Here is a 26990-nt window from a genome sequence, read left to right on the forward strand (position 1 = left end):
AACCTGTCCCTGAGGAGATGTGCATTGTACTTGCTTGCTACTACATGCTAAAAGCATAGGAATATTTTGAGCTAACAGAGGAGACTAGTAAGATGTGGAAAGAATAACCAAACTTAACAGCTGTATTCTAGTGTTGTTTAAAGTTAACCCTATAGAACACATGATGCTATGGTGCCAACACCTTCCCTTTAAAGAAAAGACAAGATGGTATGATAAAAATCTGTGTAAATATAACAACTGCTGATCTGAGCTGCAGTGTAAAGGATGTCTGGTTATTATAAAAAAGACACAGTGGATAAAATGGCAGGAATGCTAAAAAAGGCTATGTATAGTGGAAGCTTCCATGACAGGAAATATTCCAGCTTGGTGTACAAGGGTAACTATTAAAAGCAATCTTTTCTTACTTCTTCATGAGGTAACACTGTAAACTTGAGTATCCCACTGCAACCTTATAGATATTGATCTGTCTACATGACATGTGTGTACATCTGTGTGTATTTATGAGTGCCATTTCATGCACAAGACACTGTAGAGGGGGAGGGAGCTGAATTGCTGGCAAACTCACAAACCATCCTGGTGGATCTGAGCTTTACTACAGGGGCTTCGGTATTCACCTTTTTCACCAAGTCACCGGTAAAACAAGGGACTGGAAAAAACATCAGCAAATACATGAAAAAGCAAACAGTCACAAAGTATGATCAATCACCAAACTCAGGAACAATTAAATGCCCTCCCCTTATGAGCCTATTGTATGTATTTATAAATAAAAATGTTCTTGGAATAATATCCCTGAGGCCACAAGGGAGCTACCCACAAAAACATGTCCAGTTGCAATGGTGTTTACACTGTGCTCAGTGCTGTCAATGTGGTCACACTTAGCACAGGTCCCACCACCACCAGGTGCCGCTCAGGGACAGCTGCCCCTGCTCTCCCGCTCCCCGGAGGCACTGCTGTTCCCACACGGACACGCAGGGCACTGTGACCAAGCCCAGACGGGACCAACTGCTGCACTCACAGCAAGTCTTTGAGCTTGCCGTGTAGTCGGTGTATTAACCACTAGGGCCCCGTTTACAAGGGCCAGTGTCAACACAGGGAAGGAGAACTGGCAACACTGGGAAGCCCTAAATTGGATGGTTTATCAACAATAAAAACTGAAAAGGAGCACAGTTTTAGAAATGCAAGTGTTGACACCAGCATTAGCACATCATCCTGACAACAAAGCCAGTAGCCAGGACTACTGCCCCATGCTGATGCTTTTACCTCCAGCACTTTCCATTCTACTCCTAATTCTTGGATTCTAACCAAAAAGCTTACTGATACAACCAGTGAATTACAGTCTTTAGGAAAAGACAGTTAACTGTAAGTGGTAAAGGAGAGGACTGCAGTGGTTCTAACCAAACTACTGTACCTTGAGGTGTTAGTAATCCAGGTACGTTAAGAAGGTGCAGACCTCTGCTGCAGGATAAACTCAGCCAGCTAGTCCTAACTGCAGGTGGCTCCCATTTGGCACCTGGTGATAGCACAACTTGTGGAGCTGCTGGGTCTGCCTCTTGGAAAGGGCAATCCTAGGCAGATTGCCCTTCATGACAGGGAGACAGGAGCATGGAAGTACAGCCCTGTTCAGGAAAGATCCAAGTTTCTAGTAATTCATTTTGTTTGAACTCTGTTTCCAGTCTGAGGCTCCTGCAAATTAGTATTTCTTCCCTGAGTTACTCACAGGAAATATTTCATAGTCTCTTTCCTCAGTCTCAGCATGGTTGTGGCTGGCTATTTCTTGTAGATGTGCCACAGCTGCAGCCACATGATAGACACACCTGGGTCTGGGATTACATTTGATTTTTATTGAAATACAAAAAGTGCAAACTGTGAAATATAAGATTGGTGCAGATTAAAAGAAAATAAACAGTGTGAACCGTGAAAACCCCAGGCCTGCACCTGATGAACATCAACAGAAAAGAAGGCAGGGAACATCAGCAACAAAAGCAAAGCCAAAAATTTTGCACAGGAGCCCCCGTGCATTAAAGAGGAAACTGGAACCAGACTGGCCCTCAGCTCTCTCTCAAGTTAACAAACATTGCCACAAGGCATCAAGACAGCCGACCCGCTGCACCACCAAAAGGTTGAGCCAAGGAGTGATCAGAGGCCATTAAGACAGCAGGAGGCTTAGCAGAGGGTAATGTTCTAGGTGCTAAAAGCAGAATGTTGATGCAGAACAAATACCTCCACAGGGAGAAATGGCTAACAGCTAACCTGGAAGATGAGCCAGGGAAGAGACCCTTGGGCAGCTCTACAGCACAGAGAAAACCGACACAAACCAGCACCCTAACTGGGTACTGCCTCCCACCTATACAAGGCAGAGAAGCCCAGCCAGCACCCTGCCAGTGTGAGGAGGCTGACCAGGTGGTCAGGGAATTTAACCCCTGGTCTTGGCAGGTATAGGCTCTGGTGACCACCCACCCAGCACAGGCCGTAGGCAGGCCAGTTCCTTGCTCAAGTCACAGGAGGGATATTTCAATACAAGGCATTGAGGAGAACAGACGGCGGACACAAAAGCAACTCTGGTTATTGTGCCTGTTCTAGAGCCCTCAGCTACTCCAGCATGAGGAGCAGCAGAGGAAAGGGGGTATTTATACTCTGTCCCTTCCAGGATTTGCAAGCACTTTCCCACCATGAGCAGTAGCAGTTCCCTAAACACTCTCCAAATCTGTTCCCTGCTGGCACTGAACTGGAGCAGGCTTTTAGCCCTGCCTGCAGGGGATGCACCAGTCTCTATTTTGCTAAAAAAGGAAATGTTATTTCAAGAATTCGCTAAAAAAAGGAAAAATCTCCCCAAAACCCCAAAATAAACCACCAAACTTCATCCAGAACTCAGACACTCGCCGCAATCCCTGCTCTCCCTCTGGGCAGGAGCTACTCCAGGACTGCTTCCCTGGCTCCTAGGCAGAGAACACTCCCTGGCTGCTCTGCAGGGCTGGAACGTGCCACCTTTCCCAGGGAGTGCAGAGGGCCAAGGCCTCATGTTCCAGCACACAGGCACTTTGATTCCAAGTTGCCAAGCTTAGGCTTGTTGGGTGAGGGGAAGCTAGTTGGGTTTTCCTTTCCCACAGGGAGATGTAGGTGAGGCCAGTGTCACTTAAGTCAGCAGCCCTGTAGCATCCATAGGGCAAAATCTCCCAGTATCGAGAACAGATCAGATCCAGCCCTATCCTAGAACATCTCTTGCTCCAGTCTCAGTAATGCTCAGTTTCTTGCTAACTGTTCCCACCCACACTTCGGTGTGCCTCCTCCAAGCCAGCTGGCTGGACCTGTGGTGCCTTGCAAAGCTATGTTTGCACCCACTCACATTCCAGAGCTTAGTAAAAAGAGCACTCTCCTTACTTCCTATGAGAGATGTCACATATTTTGATTACAACAGGGGCACCAACCTTTGGTCAGTGTTTAAAATCAGGGTAAAATATTATGGAAAAGCGGATTCCATTTAGCATCCAGTAGGTTTTGAAAATCAGTTCTGCTTGGTCCAAAAGATTTGTCCCTGAGGTCAGATGCAGCAGGGAGGGCTGGCCCAGGCATGCAGGGCACAAGATACAAAGATCACACCAGTGAGGTAAGGCTAGAAGCTCTCTCCCAGAGCCCTGACAGACCCATGTTAAGGAGAGGTGTCTCTTTTAGCTCAGATAACAGCAATGCTGCCATCCAAAGCCAAGACCAATGCCCTAACAGTATTGCAGCTGCTTTCAGATGGTGCCAGGATCACCCAACTCTGAGCCTGCCTTGTGGGTTACCGATCTCTGCAGCTGTGCCCAGGGCATACAGAATGCATCTGACCAGGCTTTCATGGTAGGATGGAAGGTATGAACCAAGGAGACAGGGCATGGAATAGCTGTTCCCTCACAGCTTTGGCACATGAGTGCTCAGCACCTGGGTAGAAATTCGTAATCCAGGCCTGGTGCACTCCAGGGTGAGGGTTGGCTCACAGTCACCAGACCTTCCCTCAAGGCCATGCTCTCCATTACACTGTGCTAAGGAAAGTTCTGCTAAAAGGGATGGTCTATCTCGAGGCTCTCTGTGCCAGTCAGCACAGATACACAAGCCAGGGAGAGAAGAGGCCTTGTGCTGTTGCCAGGATAGGCAATGACCCTCGTGGTGTTCAGCTGCTCAGTGCTACCAGGGCACTTGCCCCCTGCCATTCAGACTCACCAGCTGTCAAAGGCTGTGTCAGCACCCCTGCACAGCCAGGCCTGGCATGAACCTTCCCAGCCAGCATAGAATTGCTGCTGGAGGGACAGACATGCCTGAGCTGGGTAACTATGGGAGGCACATCACCCACTGCACTGCAAATGCTGAATAGTATCTAGAGTGGGTGACCCCAGAGAGGCTGGGCTTTGGGCTATATTCACCTTCACTGTTTTGGAGTCTGATGGGTAAAACAGCCCATTGCCATGAGCCTGTCCTTCACTTGCCTGCCAAAAGCAGGGCATCTAGAATGGTGTTTGCAAGTGCAGGACATGCTGCTACCTGAAGCACATGGGCTGCTGGCTCCCTTCTGTGCTTTAGATGCCTCTGGGGAAAGGCAGGATGCACATTCAGTGCTGAGAGATGGCACTCATAGGAAGAATGTCCCTATCACAAAACCCAGCACACCTGCCCTAGCCCAGACAGCTCAGCTGAGGCAAGGAGGGGTGAGCTGGGGCAATTGGGAACTTGAACTAAAAAGACCTTTGCTGAGGAAGGGACCAGGAGAGCAGAAAAACTGCATGTAAGGGAAGGAGGAAAGGAAGACAGGTCATCTGATACGGCAGCAGACTGGTGATGAGCCCTGGAGGAGCTGCACAGGTGGGTTAGTAGGACATCACTCTCAGCAGCTGGGAGACCAGCTCCCCTGCCTGTCGGAGCTGCAGGTCTCCTGCTCACTTACTTGCACACTTGCACCACCATCTCCACAGCCCTCACTCTGCTCATCACCCAGAGGATCAATGGTCCCTTTGTACTGGAGACAGCTTGGTCACAGCTCCAAGACAAAGAAGGGGGAAGGTGGGCACAGTGTGCCGGTGTGGGCTGGCCTGGATTCAGGCCTCTGCATCCTCAAACAGCTCCTTCTGGTGATCCAGCAGGAATTTGGTAAAGGTATTGATGGGGTTGATGGCTTTTAGAGTGATGGCTGCGTCTTTGGCCCACAGCAGATTTGGGCCAAACACAACTGCCAGGTTGGCGTTGGTCATCTTGTTTCTGTCACTCTGAGCAGAGACCTATGTGGGAAGGAAGGAGACTACTGTGAATCCTACAGAACAGCAGAGCAGCTGCCCTCTACTCTCCCCAAAGCCAGAGCTGACAGATACCCAGGGCAAATGAGAGGAGAAAAGCTGACCAGACCATATCATAAAAACAGGACTGAGAGCACTGTCAGTATCTCTCTATGTCCAATCACCACCCATGATCTTCCCTCTTGCTGTAATAACCTTGCAGTGCTTCCCTTGGCAGGAGAAAGCTCTGTAGCACAGATCTGAGACCCCTTTTCCACTCAGGTATTTTGCAGTTCTGCCTGCACCTTGGGGAGCTTTCAGCCTCCCCGGTATAGACTACACAGACTGTATGTCTGCACCTCTTAGGCTTAAGGCTCCCTGCACCTCTCAGCACTATGAGCAGCAACTGCTTAGGCTAGTTCATCATGATCATTCTTGATCTTTGTACAAGAAGCACAGAAGGTAAAGAGAGACAGTTCCCCAGCTTTCCCTCTCGGAGGAAAAGAGAGAGTAGGCAGTCAAAAAGCTCATGCAAGGCACTGGCAACAGAACTAGTATGCAACTGCCCACTTTCAGAACAGCTCACCTGCACAAGAAAGGCTGTCAGTAAACGGAGCACTTGGTAGTTTTCTTCTGGCAAAGTCTGGAGTGTTTTGCGAACAACATCCACACGATTCACTTCCTCCACACCTAAAAATCAAGAGAGACAGGACAAGCAGGTCCATGAGGAACCCCCAGGACTCATCCTGATGGAAACACCCTCTGCAGTCACAGGGTATCACAAGCATGTCCCCCGCAAGATATCTTTCCCCTTAGCCAGTGCAACACTTGTTACAACTCACTCTGGAAGCTGATGACGTGGCTGTAGAGGCCAAAAGTGAGGAGGGGCTCAGGTAGCTCCCTCAAGAAGGTCTTGAGAATCACAGCAGGGAGATGGACATCTTCATACTGCTGGAAATCTACAGGCACACCTGAGAAAGTAGAGCAGAGACTCAGTGCTCACTGGACAAAGCAGGACCTCCTTTAAGGATGGGACATGGTGGTCAGAGCCCAGAACTAGAGAAGGACTATTTTAAACAACATAGAAAACTGAAGTACCATGTCTTCTAGTAGAGTGGAAAAACGTGTCCCAGAATCATTTGCAAAGCAATGCTGAATCCAGCACTACATCTTCAGAAGTCATCAAATGAAACATGACCAAGTTTCTTCCTGGTCTTCTCAGTCTCCCCAGTACAATCAGACTAAGATAGTATATCCCACCCCAAGAAACAGGGAAACTTTCAGGAAAAAAAAGGACAGTAAGGGGAACATGAGTAGGAAGGAATATGCTTTCCAAACAGCAGAAGTATCAGATGCTTCTCCCTTGCAACTCAGGTCATACCCTGAGAGGAGGCCATGCCTATAGACCTATCAGAGAAGAGGATCCATGATGGACTAGTTCCAACACAGTTCCAATTGGACAGCAGTAGTTAGGGAATGAGAGGGGCTCTGATGCATTTGGGCACTTACCCATGTTATAGTTTTGCTGGACCTCCTTGACAACCTGTGTATTTGCTGACCTTCGGAAAATTCCCTCTGTAGCAAGAGCTGTGAAGTGAGAAAGATCAACCATGTGACAGTCTCAGAAATGCTGGCCTTAGCAATTATAATTCCATGCTCTGGGGCATTCAGACAGATGTCAACATGTCCCTTTCTTAGATTACAGCGATTCTTTCTGCTTCCACTACCAGACAAAGGATACAAAGAGCATTTTGCTACTCTTATACAAGTGACAGTATGGACTCCCAAAAGAAAGAGGTCTTCTAAGCCCTGCACAATCTCTCTTGAAGGCTAACTCAGCTAGTTCAGACTTTACAATTTATTCTAGACTGCTGTTCTTCTTTATCTTGCCACATTCTTGATGGGAACTTGGATGGAGGAGAGGTCACTGACATGGAACTGAGAGGGGCTGCAGTTTTCCCCAAACACTTACCATGCTCCCGCAAATGAGCAATAGTGTCTCTGACCACCAGAGGAACAGGAGACTGGTCAGGGCTCTTCTCCCTGAGACTGTGGCAAGAGACAAAAGATTACACATCACTGGTCCTTCCTGCTCTGCATGCAGCCCCCAAGTCTTGAAGTTGCCAACACGAGCTGTACCACATAGGATCTTGCTATCCCAGTCCCTGGTTCAGCCATTATTCCAGCCTTCTATCCTCTTCACCCATCACACTACATCGTTCACTGAAGCAAGTATGAGCTCATTACTAGACTACAAGAACATTTTTCTATCTTCTGTAAAAATCATAGCCTGTAGATTCCAGGGCAAAGGCTTTCCCAGAAGGCAAGGCTGCTAGTTATGAATCAGGTGAAAAGGGTTAAGATTCCTTTTTTCCTCCCCCACACAAGCAAAGGCAGAAAGCAGGTGACATGAGAAAGGTAATTTTAGCCACCACACTCCTGTGACAGAAAATTTATCAACATGATGGCTGTCAAGCAAAACCCATTGATGCCAAGGTGTTCGCTGCCACCCTCACATTTGATTGTCCAGACCACTTTGATAGCATGGAGCTGCTCCCCCCTCTCAGGCTACTAACAAGCTCAGGCACACAGCACCACGGGAAACACCATTTGGAAATGTATTAAAGCTGGAGAATGTGCTCCCAGATTGCCTCAGAGGATCTGTCTGGTTACACAGTACTGGCTCCTCCTCATTCCTCAGGGAGGCAAAAATCACATTCAAATACCTGCAACACTTACTCAGTATCACTAGCCCTTGCAAATGTCTGTGTTTGCCTGTGTCACCGTGCAGGAATGGGGAGTGGGATTCAGTACAAGGGTGAATAGAAGTGCTTTTAAAAAAGAAATTATTATATGAAAAAAGTAAGAAACAGATCTGCACCACTGCTCAATCAAAAAGCATAGTCCTAAAGACACCTCCATCAGCCTCCTACAGACTTGCTTTGCTTAAAAGGAAATTTCTAATCCCATAAAGCTATCCCTCTGGCCCTTATGTTGCTCTTTCCTTAGTGACCCCTAGCTGCAGAAACAATCTGACCTGGAGATCAAGAAAGTGGAACTGAATTGAGCCAGTCAGGATCTGGAAATGAGCACAGAGTTCCTCAAGGAAAATTATTTAAGTTTTGTAGGAAGTCTGAACTGCAGGAAATTTCACAGCCATTTCTGCTGCTGTTCAGTTATAAATACAGTGACCTCTTATCAAGCAAGGCAGGGCAAAAGCAACACAGTCTAGAGATACTCACTGCTGGAGTGACACTCCAAACTGCTGGTTTGGCAACAGTGGGCGTGGGGGTGTTGGCTTCTGGGGCACTTGTAAAGGTTTCTGCAGGGACCTCAGGTATTCATCATATCTGTAGCAAAACACAGACTAGTAAAAAGCCACTCCACCTCCCAGAAAGTGCATGAACCCAGCACTGTACACCCCCTGGTAAAAGTTTCGGCCTAGTATGGTTGATTCCCTCTATGCAAAAACAGGACAGACACCTCTGAAATACAAGAACAAAAACCCAAATGCCTGAAAAAACACAGGGAGAAAGGAGTATCTATCCTGAATCAAGAGTTGGAGTAGCTGAGGATGATAGCATGGACAGGAGGTCAGAATAGCACTCCTTGTGATGAGACAGATGTTTATGTGTGTGTAGGACAGGGAATCAGTCTGGTAGGACTGAGATTATGGCAACTTTGGGAGGCCCCAAAGACAAGCTGCACTGTGCAGAGTCAGCTATGCAGGTGCCCAGACACAGCAGATGCACACCATGAGCTCCAGGTCAGTGTTCAACTAGGCATCTTGCAAAAGTCCCTGAGGAATGCGTGGGAGAGGCAGGACTGGTGCTCCACTGGAGGAGGATTTTTAACCCAGAGATAGAATTGGACATTGGGGTCAAGGGCACACAGGAAGAAGTATGGGGAGAAACACCAGTCTTTAAAGCAATTCGTCACCACTCCCTCCTGAGTGGAACAATCTCTTCTTCCCCTTGCCACTTCTCCAGAAAAGTTCCCTCTCACAGAGCCCCAGGCAAGTGGGAGACATGAAGTATTCTCACTTCAGCACTTGGCTTGGGATCCCCAACTGTTCCAGCTTCACATACTCCTCCAGCTCACTAAGGTAATTCACATAAAAAATCTTTCGTCCAAATTTAAAGCTGAAAAACAAGAGAAAGGGAGCAATGTGAGGAATCAGGAAATCCAGTAACAGAACTGACTTCTTATGGGAAAGGAGAGCAGAGTCTTCAGGGGACATCAATGGGGCAAAGGGGGAGGTATGGCTCAGCAACAGAGGTATCACCCACACAGCTTTCCAATTCCATCTATTTTACCAGCAGATGCCAAGAGTTTCTAAGTCACATTACAGCCTAGCAGCAGTAGGCACCTTAAAACTCTGGATATCTTCTTTATATGTTCAGAAGAGTAGGCTTGAGAAAGTTTTGCTCTCAATCATTTTACAGAGTTACAAATTCAGCAACACAATTAATTAAATGTAATTTGGACTGTTGCTCTCACTTCCTCTTTCATTATTAGCAGAGCCTAACCTTTAATTTCTAGTTGGCTGGATAGAAAAAGAGCAGCACAGAGCTGCAAACTCTGTGGGTTCCCAAAATGGTACTTCCAGTGTCTGAATATTCCTGAGCTCAGAAATTGGAGACAGCATAAGGTGAGAGGCTCCACGGCAGGCTTGGCAGCCTGGGCTCATTTTGTGCCCCACTGAGAATGCCCCACTGTTCCCCCCAAGAGTGAGGATGTGAGTGAGCCTCCTATAGTGCTTCCTACCTGATCAGAGGCTTAAAGAGAATCAGCAGGGTCTTGATGAACATTGTTGGGTGCACAATATACAAGGCTTTGATGTTCTTCTTGTACCTGTCAAGAGAAGCCCAGCCACAATGAGTTGCCTTTTAAGCAGAGAAACCAACCTTTCCATAAGGTTAAGGCACCGTAGCTGCTTCACTTCTTTTGCACTGACCCTCACCACTCCCCAGCACCAACGGCCTCTGCTCTCCCATGCTTTGTAGCTGTGTCAGGCCACTCAGCAGACTAAGGGCATGCTCTACTGTATTCCAAGATTCACTGAAAAGCAGCAAGCAGCCTCACCAGGAAGCAACAGTTACACCATGGAGTTGACACAATTGCACCAGGCCGTGGTTTTGCTGCTTGCCTGTTGGCCTAAAGGATGTAATTACAGAAGGACTTTCTATCCCGTAATTCAGCCTGCATTGAACCACAATTCACCTCTATAAGCAGGAGAATAAGTGATAGTAAATTATGATCACCAAGGGGACCTGGGGAAGATGGTCTAAGTTAGGCTACAAAACAGCCCATGAAATCCTTGCTTGCTGCAGCCTTACTCACTTGCGATCAAATTCCCTGTAGGCATCCCGCAGCCAGCTCAGGGATGGCTTGTTCTCACTGGTCAGGCCATGGTGCAGATATACCAACGTGTAATCACTCTCCACATACTGGTCCAGTGTGAATTTCAGGTACCTGAGAAGAGACAACTGCTGAACTCACTTGGTGCTCTGCTACAGAGAGGCTCTTCTTTGGGACTCATTTTTATGTGCCATAACAGAGGATTTGCATCTCCAGCACTGGGGGTAAGCACCTGAGAGAACATGTCCAACTGAAAAAGCTACTGCAAATAGATTTGGCCTCAGGAATTCAGCACCTAAGAATTAGGTTAGGTTTAAGAAGTTAACAGCAGCCTACTGAGACACTACTCACCCCAGCAGTTTCATATGATCTAGCTGATGACTTGGGGGCATCCGGCAGGCACTGAACAAAATTACTTTTCTTCCATATTTGTCATCACCTGCAGATGAAATGCCAGAGATTACATGGAGTTTAAGGACTGCGTTGTGGTCTTGGCAGCAAGGGGTAAAGAAAGAATGAGAAACCACCAGAACAAGGCAGAAGCCTGGTTTGCCACAGCTGCCAGCAAAGCTGTACCTGATTTTCAGCAGTTACATGGGCCTACCATGGAAGCAGAAACCTGAACACCAAGGGCTGGGCAAGCCAACAATGAGAATGGAGAACAGAATCCCTGCTCCAGCCCTGAAAGGAGAGAAAGGACTGGAAGCCAGGATGCCTCGGGGCACAGAGGGATGGAGGCAAGTACAAAGCAGAGTGCTCAGAGCATTAATCTTGCAAAACTGTCTCTGGGCACTGCTCCTGATGCACAGAGGAAACTGCCCCTGACAGGCACAATAACCAATCCTTCCATTCTGCATACAGATTAACTGCTTAGAGTCTGGTGCATGTTTCCTGCTTTACCTGAAGCTTAGTCCTGCACACAGAACATAGACCATTTCATACCCCAGAAACCAAAAATCCCTAGAAAAAGAGCAGTCCCAGTCACATCCTAGAGATGAGAAGCAAGCATCATCACTTCGATAGATGGACCAGGTAGGGCTGCCAGATTCTCCAGGGGCATTGTAGAGCAAGCTCTTCACTGCTTCCTAGATTTTTGCATCTACAGAGATATTTCCCCAGCCTGAGCTGGAAGGAACTGCAAAGTGCGGCACAGCAAAGCACTCTTTGTAAAAACCAAGCTGAAAACAGTCCCCATCACATTGGAGCCAAACAGCCTATAAAGCACTCTCATCTCAGGGAGGACACTCCCAGCCACCACTTGAGGCTTCAGACAACAACCCAAGTTTCCCCCAGTCTGACCCGAGAACCAAACCCAAGCAGATGCGCATGGCCAAGCTTAGCAGACATGCTGGGGAATTAGAGATTTAAGGAAGTAAGAATCAACACATACAGAGTTTGAGGGAAAGTCTGACTCTCTCTCAGACAGAACACCCAATCCATTTCCACAAGGATGACTTGCTTTTTAGCAGCAGTGGAGATGAAATGTTCCCTTTAGAGTGAAGGGTTAAAGTCTAAAGTCTTCTCATCTTTTTAGCTACAGACCCTGCTCTGAGAGCTGTGTTTTCTTGTCAAAGAGTGGAACAGTGAAAGGGGCTATTGAGGTTATAGTCCATAACATGCTCGTTCCTCCCCTACAGCACAACTATCTCATATAGACCACAGCACAGAAAAGCAGCAAGGATCGATACTTCTGCAGGACAGACCTTCAATACATCGTTCCCCTTGAAATAAATCCTTTTCCCTGCATGGATTGACAATATTCAGAGCATGCAGCCATTTTGTCACCTTTGCATGGGCTCTGGCCCTCAACTGTTGCTTGGGTACACTTGCTATTGAGCAACTGAGATCTTGGAACAGCAAACCTGATGTTTCTGGGAACACTGCCTGTTAGTAACAGATGAGCATTTGGTGCTGCAAATTGCAGACAGAGAACTCACATGTATCAGCCATGACATTAAGATGCTGCTAACCCTCTTTTATCCTCATCTTAGTCAGAAGAATAAATTCTCTTGCTTCTTGTTCACTTTTATTTTCTTCTCCATGTTCAAGTCACTCACCAGACAACACGAGAGACAGAGTTTACCAATGCACACAAGCCAGAAATTCCACAAAAGCTAATGACACTGAAGCAGCACTAGGTACAGACCAGGAAAGGGGTGGCAGAGGCCATCACATTGACATACACATGCGGAGATAAGGGGCAGTTAGGGGGGATGCATGACCCAGAATGCAGCACTAGGGAGAGAGTGATGCAAGGCTCATCTGGAGCAACCAGATACAGTCACAGCCAGGCCACAAGACCAACATCACATTGCATTTCCCATGGTAGCCCACTCTCTGCCTAGCCCAGAGTTTCTTAGTAGCTTGCTACCAGCATTAAGGCTGGGTCTAATGTACTTAAGTTGTCTGTAAAACTAAGTGCAGGCTACAAAGTCCTGGGCAAGGAAAATGGCATGTTGTGACTCTTCCCATTGCTCTTGAGCAACTCGTGTATCTCTGCCTGGAGGACAAAAGGTCCTGCCTGCACAGAGCACCAAGAAGATGGTAGCATTGAGAATCTAGCAATGAAAGAGAATGGTCAGAAAGAAAACAGATCTTTGCAGATCATAGCTCTATGCTAAGTTCAGAACAGGTGCTATCTTCAGTTAACCGAGAGGCTGCATTTCACACCACAGGGGATGGTCTGGGGGACAGAAGCAGACTGCAAGCTTGATCAAGGCAGGCCTTCATGGCATTCAGTACAGCACCATGTTCATGCCATGTTGTGAGTGCCCACACACTTATCTCAGACTTCTGGGCACTGATTTCCAGACCTGACAAGTCACAAGTCAGGAACCACATAGCTTAAACAGCTTTCTCTGGAATGACATAAAAGCTTATGGCAGGGCCAATGCAAAGTCAAGAATCTCATTCCTTATATAGCCTTGGTGAAAAGGTCTGAGATTGCTGGTAAAGAGTAAACAGACAATCCATTATTCTGCCAAAGGGGAGACAGTATGTTTCCCTTGGACAATTTCCAGGACCAAGTATATCAGAAGATAATCTATAGTCCTCTGGATGACTGAAAAAGGAGTGGTCTGTTTTACCTTCCAAATCAGAATGAATTTATGCATGAGACCTACAAAGGAACCAGCATGCCTGCTACTGAGTTCTGGGTTTTGCTCTAGTTTCATCACACTAAGCTCAGCCTGTTGACATAGAAACTTTCAAAACAGCCAACTGCCAGTCTTGTTTTCACTTGACATGTATCTGATAAGTCTGGTTCCTCCAGACATGACAAAATTCAAAATTCAGCATCAAAGCTGAATAATCAGTTGTTCCAGTTTATACACAAGAACCTAAAGCCCATTCCATGCATTCTTGACTGTCAAGGAAACTGCCAGCAGGTGGCCTCTCTGCCTCCTAAAGAACAGGCTCTTATCGGGTTTGATCTTTCCCAGATGCTCCATCCCTTGTACTATTTCTTTCCTGTTTGCAATATTAATCTTAGGTATTTAGGTTTTCACCCCTTGATTGCAACTGCAAGTAGCTGAAGTTTCCATTAAACGCAACTACAGACCATGAAGTAATCACTCAGCTTCTCAGGCTCCTACTTCTCCCAGATGAGGAATGCTCAACAGTGAACAGCAAAACAACAAAGAAGCAATTATATACTACCCGTACTCACAGAGTGTCCCAACTTTGCAAGATTTTCAATCTACACTGGAACTAGACTACCCTCCTGTAGGATGCATCGCAGATTATTTTTCATTTTACAACAAAGAGCAAGAAAGTAGCCAATATGAAAAACGCCCCTCCAGACAAGACAGCTGCTCATCTAAATAGGTATTAAAATGTAGCACTGATGGACATGTGAATTCTCCTGAACATTGTTATGGTGTTTTTAAGGCCCCAAATCAGTTTTTCCCTCTTGCCTGAAGACCAGCATTTCCAGGCCACTTCTGAGACAAGGGGTAAGGAAAATCACTGCTATGTTTCCAAGCCATCAGCGCAGGGCTAAACTTGTAAAAGGGCCATAGTTTAAATCCTGAGGCTCATGTGTCAGACTGACACCTGCAGCAGTACAAACATGTCACTGCAGAAATTCAAATCAAGATAGCAGTACTGTCCCAAGACAGGACCTTATTAAATGAATCTGCACGGCCAATCATGTTTTGCATTTCTAGGTAAGTAGAAATATATTCGTGACATATCCTGAAATATATCCATGGGCCTTTATGCCACGATTGGAAGCAGCCTGACAGCAGTACAGAAACCCTGCTCACTTCAACCTTCACCAGGTAACCTCGGCTGGGGTCCCACCTTGATGAAGGATTGAAATGGGGACAGCCTGGTATTTTGACACTGAGAGAATGGAGATGGATAAACTTGCCAACAAAAGCTCGTGTTACTGGTAAAATAGCAAAGTTAACAGAGTTCAGGGTCAAGGGGAGGGCACCACTACAGAATACTGGAACTTAACTACACAAGTTTCACAAAGCTGAGGATGTTTATCAGAGCCACTGTCAGTAAAAAACTTGTCTAATGTAATTTCAGGTTCCTGCCAAGCTGATGGCACAGCTGGGAAGTGTTTAAGTACAGTAGATTTTAGTTGCCGATTGAATTCCAGAGTGGATTTAGACCCGCAGGAAAAGAAGGTAAGGAGCTCAAAGTAGAAGTATTCTAATACATCATATCTTCCACCTAGATATGCCCCATATCCAAATTCACTGCCAGAATCAGAAAGCCTTACCAAGCGAATACAGCTTTAACTGATACAAAGTATACTAGAAGGTCAGATTAAAGAATGCAAAATGGAAGGATGTGTGAGAGCAAAGAAAATGTACAAGAAGAGTCCACATAATGAGGAAGTGAGAATCAGCATTTCCATGGATTGTGTGAAGGTCTTAGCAGAAAGACTTTCACACCAAAATAAGTTTTTATCTACATTAAGAAGCATGAAAGCACCAGCACCCAAATTCTTCAGGCTGAGGACTGGAATCCGGAGAGCATTAACAAATGCTCAGCAAGCACAGGGCAGTCTCACACAGCTTTGGGTGAACAAGGTACCAAAACACAACATCTCTGCAGCCAAATGGAGAAGAAATAGATAACAGCTGCTTTCAGATGGAGAATCCAGTTTAAGTGCCAGCTGCTTAGCACATGAGTGCAGCAGCAGATCATGTGAAGGAATAAGAAGCAATCCTGTGATGAACTTTCAAAGCACATATGATAACAAGGCCACCTGGAGTTCAAACTGAACTGGACCAAGCAGGCCACCACCATGACAGGAGAGGAACAGGACTGATGCTGAGACTCATGAGCCCCAGAGTGCCCAAAGAAAAGCCTACATGCCAAATTTGGCTCAGATGGTTCTGCCATGCCCAAAGCAGAGGTGCAGCCCTCAAATGACAATTTTATGCAGCCTTTGGACTCCTGAAAAGTTGTCAGTGCAGCCTAAGGCTGAGCAAAGTTTGGGCTCCCCTGAGACAGTCCAGCTACAGGCCATGGTCATGCTAAAGGAATAATACCATGATCTACAGAACCAAATGTTAATGCCACAAAAAATCTACCTACCTGGTTGGGCCCCATCAAGTGCACCCTGGTCTGGAGGAACAGAAAAGAAGTTATAGCAAGCCAAGCTTCACACCCTTTCCCAGAAAGCATTCCTGAGTGTACAGTCTCAGAGTCTAGCCAGATTGCCACTGGGATGCACTAAGCTGCTATCTTGCAGCAGGACAACCTCCTTCCATCTTTCCCCAATGCTCCTCTCCAAAGCAACCTAATCCAACAGTCAGAGGTAATAACAGTAATCCCTGATTCCCAAATTTTTTGCTTGAATTTGCAACTAATTCTTACAATCACAGCCAGATTTCTGGCCCTTACTGTTACACTTCCCCTGCCACCAAAATGGCAACTGCTGCACTGCCACTTTTGAAAGGGTTAATTACAATTAAATCTGAATTTCAAGTCCTCTGAACAACTTCAGAAGCATACAGAGAATAACATCATACCACATGAATACCACATCCCACAGACTGTTTTACAAGGAGCTAAATTTCACTAATAACCTGAAGATGGGACAATTTAAATCTTAACACACTGATAGCTTTTTTAAAAAATGTTTAGCAGATTCTGAATAAAAAAATAAACTGCCAATTATAAAAAAGGAAGAAAAAAGGAGGAGTCTACAAAGGCATTTATTGTTACAGCTTTGGCACCTGCAGCCAGCCACAATGGTTTTTGGGTAGGTTTGGTACCAGATTCACCACTGAAAACAGATTCACTACTGAAACTGCAGTTTCCATCTAGCACCATGTAAGAAGGTACACTCCCAGCTCTCCACCTTGTTTTCCCACTTCAGTCACAGGTCTTACACACACTAGCATCACATGTTACCCATGAGGGCAGCCCTGCAAACTGACAATTAATCGCCCGAGGCACCAGATTTACCACAAAAAGCAGCAGAAACATGCTCGGAGCTTCAACAAAGCTTTGAAATCACTGGGCAGAGATTAAACAGCTGCAGTAAGTAGGGATGGCCTTGTTCCTGAACACTGATACACCAAATTCATACGCCATTCACCTGTTAAGCCCCAGTCTACTTAGCCCAAAAGAAGGCAAGCCAGTTCCTGTGTAAAATGGGAATGCTGATGAATCTCATAGCCATAGCTTTGTACACTGACCACAAAGAAGAGATCAGTATTTCAGATTGGGCAGCAGAATAAGGAAAGAACATATTGCCAGAGCTGTCAAGAGCCCTGAACTGCCATCTCCAAAGAGCTCCTTCAGACTGTTATTAACTATCTGTCATATTTTTGCCATTCAACCTCTGCTGAAATTCAGGGCCAAGATTGTCACAACAAGTGTGCCTCAACCACCAAAATGATGGAAGAGGCACCTCTGCAATCTAAGAACTGGCAGGAGGACACAGAAACTCTTAAATATAACCCAGATTTGGGATAGTTCCTTAACAGCCTTCACCAGAAGGTTGTGCTTCCTCCAAATGCTGTGATGTCAGCAAGGAAAAAACATCCAACACTTTGCAGAAGTGGTTTATGCAGTGAAATCGAACCTCCTCTGTTCATCCACATGTAAAGATGAATTTCACTGCTACAGTGCTCACAAAATGAGGCACTCTGAGTCAAGAAGAACAAAACCACAGAGACCCTCTCCAGAGCCTGTATAAAACACCCCTGAAACACACACCTTAACGCAGGCCTGAAAGGATCAGCACAGTACCATCGTTTTCCTTCAGAAACCAAAAGAAGGTTTCCCCAGAACCAAAATGTTTCCTAAAACTAAAATATTCTGATTCCCAACAACACCCTGGTACTCCCTCAGAACTGTGGCCTGAATGCCTTCCGCTGTCATCTTCCTGTAACACAGCACCACATGGGACTGCAGCAACATGCCTGCTCTCTCCCCACAGACAGCCTCTTCCCGCAAGATCCCAGTCCTGAGACTGGACAGGAACACGGGGCACAAAGGAGAGTCTCCATGAAACTGCTGCACTATTTTTAAGCGAAAAAAAATCAAAAACTTATTTCCTAACACATTCTGCAAAATGCTTTTCTGTACTTTCCCCTCTTTAGGCCAGAGAGCCAGGGTATTCAAATCCAGACCACCTTGAACTGAATCAGAAATTAGGGTCAGCTAGAAAATGTGTGCTAACTTTTTGTCATCAAAAATGGACTTTTAGTAAGTTATTAACACTATGCACCCATCCCACAAGAAGCAATTACTTTTCTGACCACAGAGGATAACCCCAGGATCATGGTATTCAGCCCGAGGATGGGAACCAGCCTTTTGCTTTTGTCCCAAAATAGCATCATCATCCCGGAATACATTTCAGGGCAGGCAGGAACAGAGTTAGCCATATGCTTTCTGCTTTGAAGTTCAGAACAGAGAAGGACGTGGGACAGAAAGCTAATAAATCAGTAGAATGGATAAAATTACCATTGATCTGCTGCCATTTGCTGATGTTTACAAAAGGACCAGAGTGGAGCTATTTTGTTTCAGGTTCAGCATGGCCAATGTTCATTGAACCTGAAGGTGCTGATCACCACAACTCGCCAGCAGGGCCAGATCCAGTTTCGTATTAATTGTCCAGTGAGACTTTTATTCTCCAGGCTACTTCTAATAGGATTTTCCCAGATTGTTTGCTTCCAACAACATCCTAGAGAACAGTCTGATTCTCTTAACAGTTAAAATTATTAATTACTGACCAAAAAAACTGAACAGCTTTATCCCAGAGCCCAGATTACCACTTGGGCCCCTCTGATCAACTTCATAAACCCTCCTTCCAGAAGATGAGATAGCAGCAAGTCTCAAAACTGTGTGATAGCAAATCCTGTCTTCTGGAGCTGTGCTGCTTGCTCTGCCAATGCCAAGAAAGGAATCACACTGCACTCCATGTGTGGGACTATCACATGCTTTCAGATCCATCAGCTACTGGTGAAAACTGGCCAGCAACTGCTGAGAACCAAAGCTTCTCTGAACTGCTCTGCACTATACAGAGACACTGCAGGGACAAAGAGCTTACTAGAAATACAAATTTAAACCATGACAGGGAAGAGACCCCTTTCAGAATGCAGGCACGTCTCCCAGTCACCCGCCATACCACCCTGAAATCTTTTCAAGAAGTGAGATAATTCTTCATTTGCTATCCTAGACAGTGTCAAATGGCTACTTTCCAAGCCACTGAGACACCCCTCCACTCTCCATTCAGAGAGCTTGTGGGGAAAAAAAAGTTACTTTGGAACAGAAATCCCCAAGAGTGGTGCTTGTGTCAGGAGGCAGCACACAAAGTATATCCTTGGCTCGGGCTGACATTCCAGTCTTATCAATGTCTTTGATCTAAACTCTCCGCTAAGCACTTTGTCTGAAGCAAACATCCCTGTCATTCTACTAACCCGCTCCTAGAGTCCTGAAACACCAGTTAACTCTGCCATTCCCATTCCAAACATTCTAACTACTATCACTGAAATGGTGGACTCCATGCATCTGTCCCTTCCCAGTTTCAGCAGCCGGGAGACCAGGGTGCAGACTCCTATAAACCGAAGTCCTGAAACTCCAGCCCCATGGAAAAGGTTAGTAATCCATCTGCAGATGAAAGCACTTCTGGCAGATCTCTAAGATGTAATGGCCCAAATGTTACACATCTGGCCTGTCAATCTCAGCAGCAGACAAGAGACAACAGTGTCTTGAGTTTGCCATTATAATTTTGTTCCACAAAAGATGAAACATGAGAGATTAGGAGAAAGGAAGTTCATTCTAGAAAAATTGCCCACAAAAGAATGATGTCAGGACAACTTTTATTGGAGCGCATGAGACTCTTCCTTTTGTGGTCAAACATGCTGCAGAATAACCCCAAATCAGAAGGACTCCAGCTTGTGCCTCTGCTTTGCTGTGAATTCACATGTGGGGCAGAGACCAGGGTACAGAAAAATTCCAATAGGAGGGGCAGGAGGTGGCAGTAGAAGGGATAGGAGGTGGCTATAGATAATCAAGGAGAAAGTATGAATCAAGTCACAACACGTTCAAAAGGTGCCTTTCTTTTTTTAAAAAAACTGGGCTTACCCTTCCCTCAGGCCTACCACAGCAACTCAACTTAATAAATACCCACAAACTCAAGATTCTTAGGCAGGTCTCAGCAGTCTATCACCAAGGATTAGTGTAAATACAACAACACGGACAAGACAACAACACAGAGAAAATCCAAATGCTTGTGACCCTGAATGGTCTTTCCTTGCAGTGGAACAAAGGCCTACTGTCCCTATTTCGTATTTCTGTCCATGCTGTTTCTGGACAGGATGGCAAGCTCTGGCCATTCAGATGTGAGAGTTGCCACCTACTGTGGATTACTCAGTCAGCTGAGGATCTCACAGCTGCATTGCTTAACTAGGTAATTTCTGTGGCACTATCATGCAAAAATCACATTTGTGCTCAAGATATAGTCAAGGGTCACATGTAAAATAATTCAGCAAAAACAACTGACTCCCACCAATAAAATAATCAAGACAGCAAAAGGAAAAAAGGAATGCAAGTTTACCTGAGGTCAACAGAAAATTTCACATATCACAGACATTCAAAAAGTTTGGTGCTCCTTCTCTTTCTGGTGCCACCTGTCATTGCCACTTGGGCCTGACAAACAGCAGATACCCCCAGAGCCATTAGAAAGGCCCTTCCTCAGCCAGGCTGCAAAGAGGCTTCCAAAGGAGAAAACAGAAAGACCCCCTACCTGTTACTTCCACAATGTGGTGCCTGGCAATATCGTAGTAGGGATCATCCCACTGCAGGTGAGTGACGGGCTCAGGGGAGCCCTTGGAGTCCTCTGCACAAAACACAAGGAACAAGCAATTACAAGAAAGATCTGGAGCACCTTAGCAAGGGGTACAAAAGGGATAAGAGGTATGAGAAAAAATGGCAGTTCCACATGGGACAGACTAATGTATGCACCTGCACACCTTGAAAACCCACTTCTGAAATTCTGAGTGGACAGGAGCAGCAACAACTTCATAAGAGTTCAGTCAGTCCTATGAGGTCCATGTGTGTCCCTCAGACTCCCTCAAACGACTGTTCAGATATGTCACAAACATTCACAAAGACAAAAACCAAGGACACCATTATGGCTTTTTAGCGAAGAAGGATCTTATTATCAGTCCCTTGAGCTAATTTCCCTGAACATTTTGGGCAGCAGTTCCTAGCACAGGATTTCAGAGCAACAGCTCAGATCTCCAGTCCTGCCTCCCACATGGAAGTTCAAGATCCTTCCACTCCAGAGGGACAAACTATCCTGCAAGAGACCATAACAGAGGACACTCAAGGATTTACAGCGTGTTTGTACTGTCAGCACCAAAATGTAGTCACACACAGACTGAGAAGAGTGTATTTACATCAGCTGGCTCTGCACTTTTTAGTGCTGTTCAACACCAAGGCTGATTCACTTGGGTGTGGTGTAAGTTTAATGTGTCTATAAAGCTTTTAAATGGAGCTGGGGCTCTCCGTATATGTAGATATGACCACAACACTGCAGAACAAATGATTGCTTTTTGGCCAAACCCAGCTCCCAAACAAGCAGGATACTTACCTGAGCTGGGAAAACCAGGGGCTTCATCTGCTGGCCAGTTCTTATCATCTATGGGGGCCAATTTGAGCTGGCTGAGGAACTGGTTGGTATCATCCAAGTTCGGATCATCCTGAAGCTCTGAGAGTGGGTTTGTAGCCATGTCCCCAAATATTACAGTTTATTTTGCAGTATCTAGAACAAGGACTACAGAGATGGTTAGGTAAGAGACAGAGATCGCAAATTTACCTCCCCACAGAGGCTCTTCCTCTTCTCACTGATTTTCCCCAAATAGTTCCTTATCTTTACATCCAGGAACTCCTCCTCGAAGCCAGGACCACTGACTTATGTCAGATTCTTTCACGACAATTGCTAACAATAGGCAATCAGGAGCTGTACCAACCCTCTCAGCGAGTCTCTGCTTGACCCCAGCCTTGTACAGAGCAGTTCCTCTCCTGAAACAGAAGCAGCACCAAGACTGAGGAAGGCAACAGGCTATACCAGCCCCTGCCTGACACACTCACTGTACCAGCTCCGAGCTCCCACCCCCTCCAAAGGGCTGGCACAAAGCCCAGCTGTTTCCACAGTTGGCCCAGTCCTGGAAGCTTCCCCAGGAATCACCCCCCCCTCCTTCTCCCCATAAGGGAGAGCCAGAAGTGGGTGCTTCAGTGTGCTGGGATGTGAACACAGAAGTCAACAGTTTCTTAAAACAGAATTTTTGTAGGCTGAGCTAGTAAGACATGCAGAACAATACACATACAACCCTCATCTCCCTTCAGCATCACCCAGGGAATCCTTTTTTCTACTAATAGGAAGCAGCAAGGAATCACCTCTTTCATTTAAAGCCATACTGCCAGAATGAGTATTTTTCACTAAGCATGCCATAATACTGAGGAGACCAAAGAACTAAGAGTCCAAGAAACAGAAAGCTCAGTGCATTTGCTATCTGCAAATATTACTCACCCTCCCCTGGAGTGGAAGATGCATCAAAGCCATGACAAAGCTAGTACAGCAATATAGCACCACCTAAGGGTACCAATTCTTAGGGACAACCCTGGGAAAACATCTGTCATCCTCTGAAGTCAGTGTCTTGAAAGTAAGGAAACACTGGAAAGGTCAGCTATGAAGATCTGGACTGCTCACACTGACCACATGGACAGTAATTCACTGGTCACCAGGCACCAAGCCAAGAGGAAATGTAGAAAAACAAAACAACACCTTGCACCAGCAAGAATCTCTGTAACAGTTTCACAGAAAGGCTCACATTTCACAGACAGGCTTGTGCTTATCTTGCATTATGAGACCAAAGGGTTCAAAGATGATCTGAGGCCGCACAATGTCTTTGTGGGAAAAGTATACTCAGAGTAAAGCTATTTCCTTTAGCAGAACTGAAAGGGGGCAACAATGTTTTGCATCTTCCATTTGTAGAGCTTGAATGTGTATCTTTATCCAAAGAAAACAATGAAACAGTTACTGTGATGTGAGTACAGAGTGCAAAACCTGTGCGAGACCGGAAGGTGTCACATCCATGCTCAGGTCTATACTTGTGATCAACTTGAATATCCAGGAAACTGGATATTCAGTGTTTGCCCTTTCCCTCTGGATCACTCCAAGCTTATAACTTCCCATCCTCCCTTCTCTGCTATTCACCAGTTTGCAACCAGTCTCCACATCTCTGGGGCTCCCAAAGTGCTGGGAGCTATTGCTAATGAAATGTAATGTTTCCCAAAATATGAAAAAGTATGACATACATTGGATCACCAAGACAGCACATCACACGCACAGTGCCTGCAGACAAGCAAAGACCCAAGCAAAATTATTTCCTGCTCTCTAATGAGGGCTGCAACAGCTGCCTGACCTTCTCTGATCACAACAGGACAAGGAGCAAGAAATCAGGTTCCCTTGCACCATGAGCTCATGCTGGAACCACGCAGCAGTGGAGCCAAGGGACAAGGACTCCCCATCCATGGTAGATGATCTGATTTCTATGGAAACAGCAGGCACTGACTCCTGTGACTCAGTGAGCTTAAACTGTTTCTCACAGCAGCTCAGCAGCCCCAAAAGCCAGCACCCCATGCTGAGGAAGCATCCATGCCCTCCAGGGCAGCATCGCATCATTCCCAGCTCCCAGGGACTTCCTGGCCATGGTGGGGACAGAAGACCAACCACTGAGATGCCTTTCCTGTGAGATTCTTGGGGATGCCCAGTGGCAACCCCACCCCCGAAGCAAGGTCCTGAAACGCTTAGGGACAGAATCCAAATCCTCCCACAGAGCAGGGATGGTACTGTCATAGGCCCAGAAAGATGCCAAGTGTCCTCACTTTTCCCTACATGGATCACCACTTGGCTTCACAGTCAACTTAATAGCACTTGATCAGAGGCAGAAGAGCTGGTTATTGAACAGCACTAGGGGATTTCCCCTGAGACATAAAATCTTAGTGTGGCACCATGTAGAAGAAGGAGGGCTTTAATAGAATCTACACTGGAAAAAGAGCTCAGTGGAGAGTGATCTTCCCAAAGCCTTCCTTACCCCTTGGAAAGACACAGCATTTCACCAGGTTTAACTCAATTTAAGAACCATGCTTGTTTTACACAAATGTCATGACAAGATGCAAGTGGTACACCCTGTATAGCAAATCCCAAGGTAAGAAAAAATACATAACTTGCTTTAAAAAGTAAAAAATCTAGTCAAACATTTAAAAACTAAAGAATCATACTTGATATGAGAAGCATTTACTTACTGACAGGCTCTAAAGAGTCAACTGTTTCTTTTTTCCAAGCATTTAAGTATGCTCTCTGCACCTGCACTGCACATGAACACTTGCTGTCTAATAAAAACTAACTTTCTTGATAACAAAGATGGGTTGTAGAACAGCACATTCTGCTAAAGGAGAGAAAACTTAGCCCGTTAAAATAAAATTTTCACACAAATTCTGATCTGGAGATTCTTTATACAAGATCCCACCACAAGTTACCCAGGGAAGACAGTTCACTTATATCTAGAAAGTCTTGGGAGCTGCTGTTCATGGAAACTATTTTTTTCTGCAATTTCAGTGTCATTACTTTTCCACCACTTATTCCTAAGCTCACTTGCTTGGCAGTTTCCTTTTCCTGTTTTTCTTCCAGATGTACTATCAATTCAGAAGGAAATCTACACTTCAAAATATGTCCATGCATACATTACCGCACCCTGGACCTGTACTTACAATAAAGAATTAAAGCCACGTGGCCTCTTCTTCTGTGCTAGATGAACAAGCAACTGTCAGATCCAAAGCAATCCCAGTTCTGGAAATACTTTTCTGACTGCTTCCATCCACACCTCCTCCCAGTTTTGGTTCATTTGCACGAATGTCTGTTTTCCTGCACAGATCAATCAAGTTCCCTGCACTTTGCTATAGTGTTAAAATCAGGCACATTGCAAGAAAGGGGTTACTCAGCAGAAAACTTTTTGAGTACTCGCTTGGCTGAATGAGTTCCAGAACCAAGACTTACACAGAAAGTCCAGTGCAAACCTCCTCTCACATGAAGACTCATGATACCATAGAGAGCATCACTACCCTGGTACTACCCTGAAAAACCTAAGGGTCAGGAGCAAACCAGCTTTGTCTGGCTCACCGTGACCCAATAACTCAGGACAGACACACTATTGCTCAGGGAAGCTCTTTTATCCTGCAATATTGTAACAGCTTTTTAACTGAGCAGCCTTCCTTCCACAGTCATCTCAACTCGCTTGCTGAAGGCCACCTCCATCCCGCTGCAAACCCGTCCTAGCTAGCAGTCAGCCTTCCCTCGGTGGTTCTGTGCAGGGTGTGAGAGCAATAACGCTGAGGGCTCCGAGTGTCCTCTCTGGAGCTGCAGCACAAGGTACAGAGGCCGCACCCGGTGCCGTGCAGGACCCGCCCATCAGGCATGTGGGGCAGCGGGGCACACACAGCCCTGCGGGGCCTGCCCCCTCCTGCTCCCCATCAGCCGCTCCACCGCACACCTGTTCTCTCCCACTCCCTTCGGCCGAGCGCCCGCGAGATCCCTGAGCCAGCCCCAAGGCTCACCTACGCGACTCACCGTTTTGCTATTTACACTGTTGAAAGGAAGCCCCGAGCTCCGGCAGTGCGCGCCCGGTGCCTGGGGGCGGGACACGCCCCAGCGGGGCCGCTGGGCAGCACGGGGCGGGCACAGACACCCCGCCGGAGGGACGGGACGGGACGGGACGGGCCAGCGGCGGTCCCGCTCCGTGCCCATCGGTGCCCAGCACGGCGCGGGCTGCCGGCCCGGCCCGGCGCTCCCCGCCCGGGGCCCGCGGCGTTCTGCCAGCCGCGCTGTTTGCGCCCGGCGGGCCGGACCGCACCGCCCGAACCGCACCGCCCCCCGCAGCGGCGACCCCAGCAGCGCCCGGGCAGAGGGTTCGGGCCCGGCCCCGGCCCGCTCAGCCTCAGCCCCGCCGCCGGGCCGCTCCCCCGGCCCGCAGCACCAGGAGGGGCCGTCGGGCCCCGCTGCTGCCCCAAGGGCCCGGCCGCGCTCCCCGGGCACAGCTCCTGTCCGCCGACGCCCGTACCTGCAGCCGACGCCCGCCGCCACAGCCCGCCGGAAGCGCGGCCTCGCCGCCGGGAGCGCCGCCCCGCCCCGCCCGCCGCCACCGCCGGCACAGCGCCGGCGCTGCGTGTCGGGCCCGGCCCGGGAGGGACGGAACGGCCCGGCACAGCGCCGGCCCTGCGTGTCGGGCCCGGCCCGGGAGGGAGGGAGAGACCGGCCCGGCCCGGGCGAGAGCGGCGGGGCTCGGCGCCTTCGGTTGTTCTGGCGTGTGTGCGCCCCGCAGGCAGCCGGCACGGCGCTCCCGAGCTCCCTTCTAAGCGCTGACAGCCGAGAAGGGAGCGAGCCGCGCTGTTGTGTGCCATCATTCCGGTATCTCCCAGAAATACTGCCTGTAGGAATGCTGCACGGGTACTGTCTGTGGGGAGAGCCGCACGATTACTGCATATCACAGGATCTGTCTCCACTGTTCATATTCCTCTTACCCAGCAGCTATCGTGCCATGTAACAATAGCCAGTGTAATTCACACACCACGCTTTTGTGTTTATGCAGAGACCCTGATGTCTCCAAGGTGGTAGCTGATGAAACCACAGTCCTTAATGTCCGCCAAACATTTCCACAGGCTGCAAGAAGAGGAAAGCACAGCTTCCAGAGATGCACCATAGCAAGCTGAGGTGCTGGGAATTGAGAATTAGCACCTCGAGCCCAGCTCAACCATTAAGGCCAATGGCAGGTGCAAGGAAGAATTGGTCACGGGTCTTGATCCCAGATCTACAGCAGAAAAAGTGGAGATAGGGCATAAAGAGGCAAGTCC

General features: G+C 47.2%; 1 protein-coding gene across 6 annotated transcripts; it reads right to left on the reverse strand.

Moving 5' to 3' along the window:
- Positions 1 to 1819: 1819 nt before the first annotated feature.
- ARHGAP1 (Rho GTPase activating protein 1) lies at positions 1820 to 26287 on the reverse strand. Of its 6 annotated transcripts, none has more exons than XM_071558485.1 (14): positions 26201 to 26287; positions 21673 to 21855; positions 20824 to 20916; positions 16158 to 16187; positions 10953 to 11040; positions 10584 to 10715; positions 10008 to 10094; positions 9284 to 9382; positions 8483 to 8590; positions 7213 to 7289; positions 6750 to 6827; positions 6083 to 6211; positions 5827 to 5930; positions 1820 to 5246 (listed from the first exon to the last, which is right to left on the reverse strand). In XM_071558485.1, the coding sequence occupies exons 2-14, from the start codon at positions 21809 to 21811 to the stop codon at positions 5067 to 5069; spliced, it is 1344 nt and encodes a 447-aa protein (XP_071414586.1). In that variant the 5' UTR covers positions 21812 to 21855; positions 26201 to 26287; the 3' UTR covers positions 1820 to 5066. The 6 variants fall into 6 exon arrangements, with proteins under 6 accessions (XP_071414586.1, XP_071414589.1, XP_071414590.1 ...); XM_071558488.1 differs by having other exon boundaries at positions 21673 to 21843; positions 26201 to 26263; XM_071558489.1 differs by lacking the exon at positions 26201 to 26287 and adding an exon at positions 25711 to 26187 and having other exon boundaries at positions 21673 to 21843.
- Positions 26288 to 26990: the final 703 nt, after the last annotated feature.

This window comes from Pithys albifrons, chromosome 6, assembly GCF_047495875.1.
Source record: "Pithys albifrons albifrons isolate INPA30051 chromosome 6, PitAlb_v1, whole genome shotgun sequence".
NCBI classification, from domain to species: domain Eukaryota; kingdom Metazoa; phylum Chordata; class Aves; order Passeriformes; family Thamnophilidae; genus Pithys; species Pithys albifrons.

What these genes read in the sequence shown, in the direction of transcription:
- ARHGAP1 (XM_071558485.1), bottom strand. Translation starts at nt 21,811, where the DNA reads ATGGCTACAAACCCACTCTCAGAGCTTCAGGATGATCCGAACTTGGAT. An exon ending in ATCCCAAGCCAAGTGCTGAA is followed by an intron (nt 8,591 to 9,283) that starts GTGAGAATACTT and finishes GTTTTGCTACAG; the next exon opens with ATATGATGAATACCTGAGGT. An exon ending in CCACGTCATCAGCTTCCAGA is followed by an intron (nt 5,931 to 6,082) that starts GTGAGTTGTAAC and finishes CTTGATTTTTAG; the next exon opens with GTGTGGAGGAAGTGAATCGT.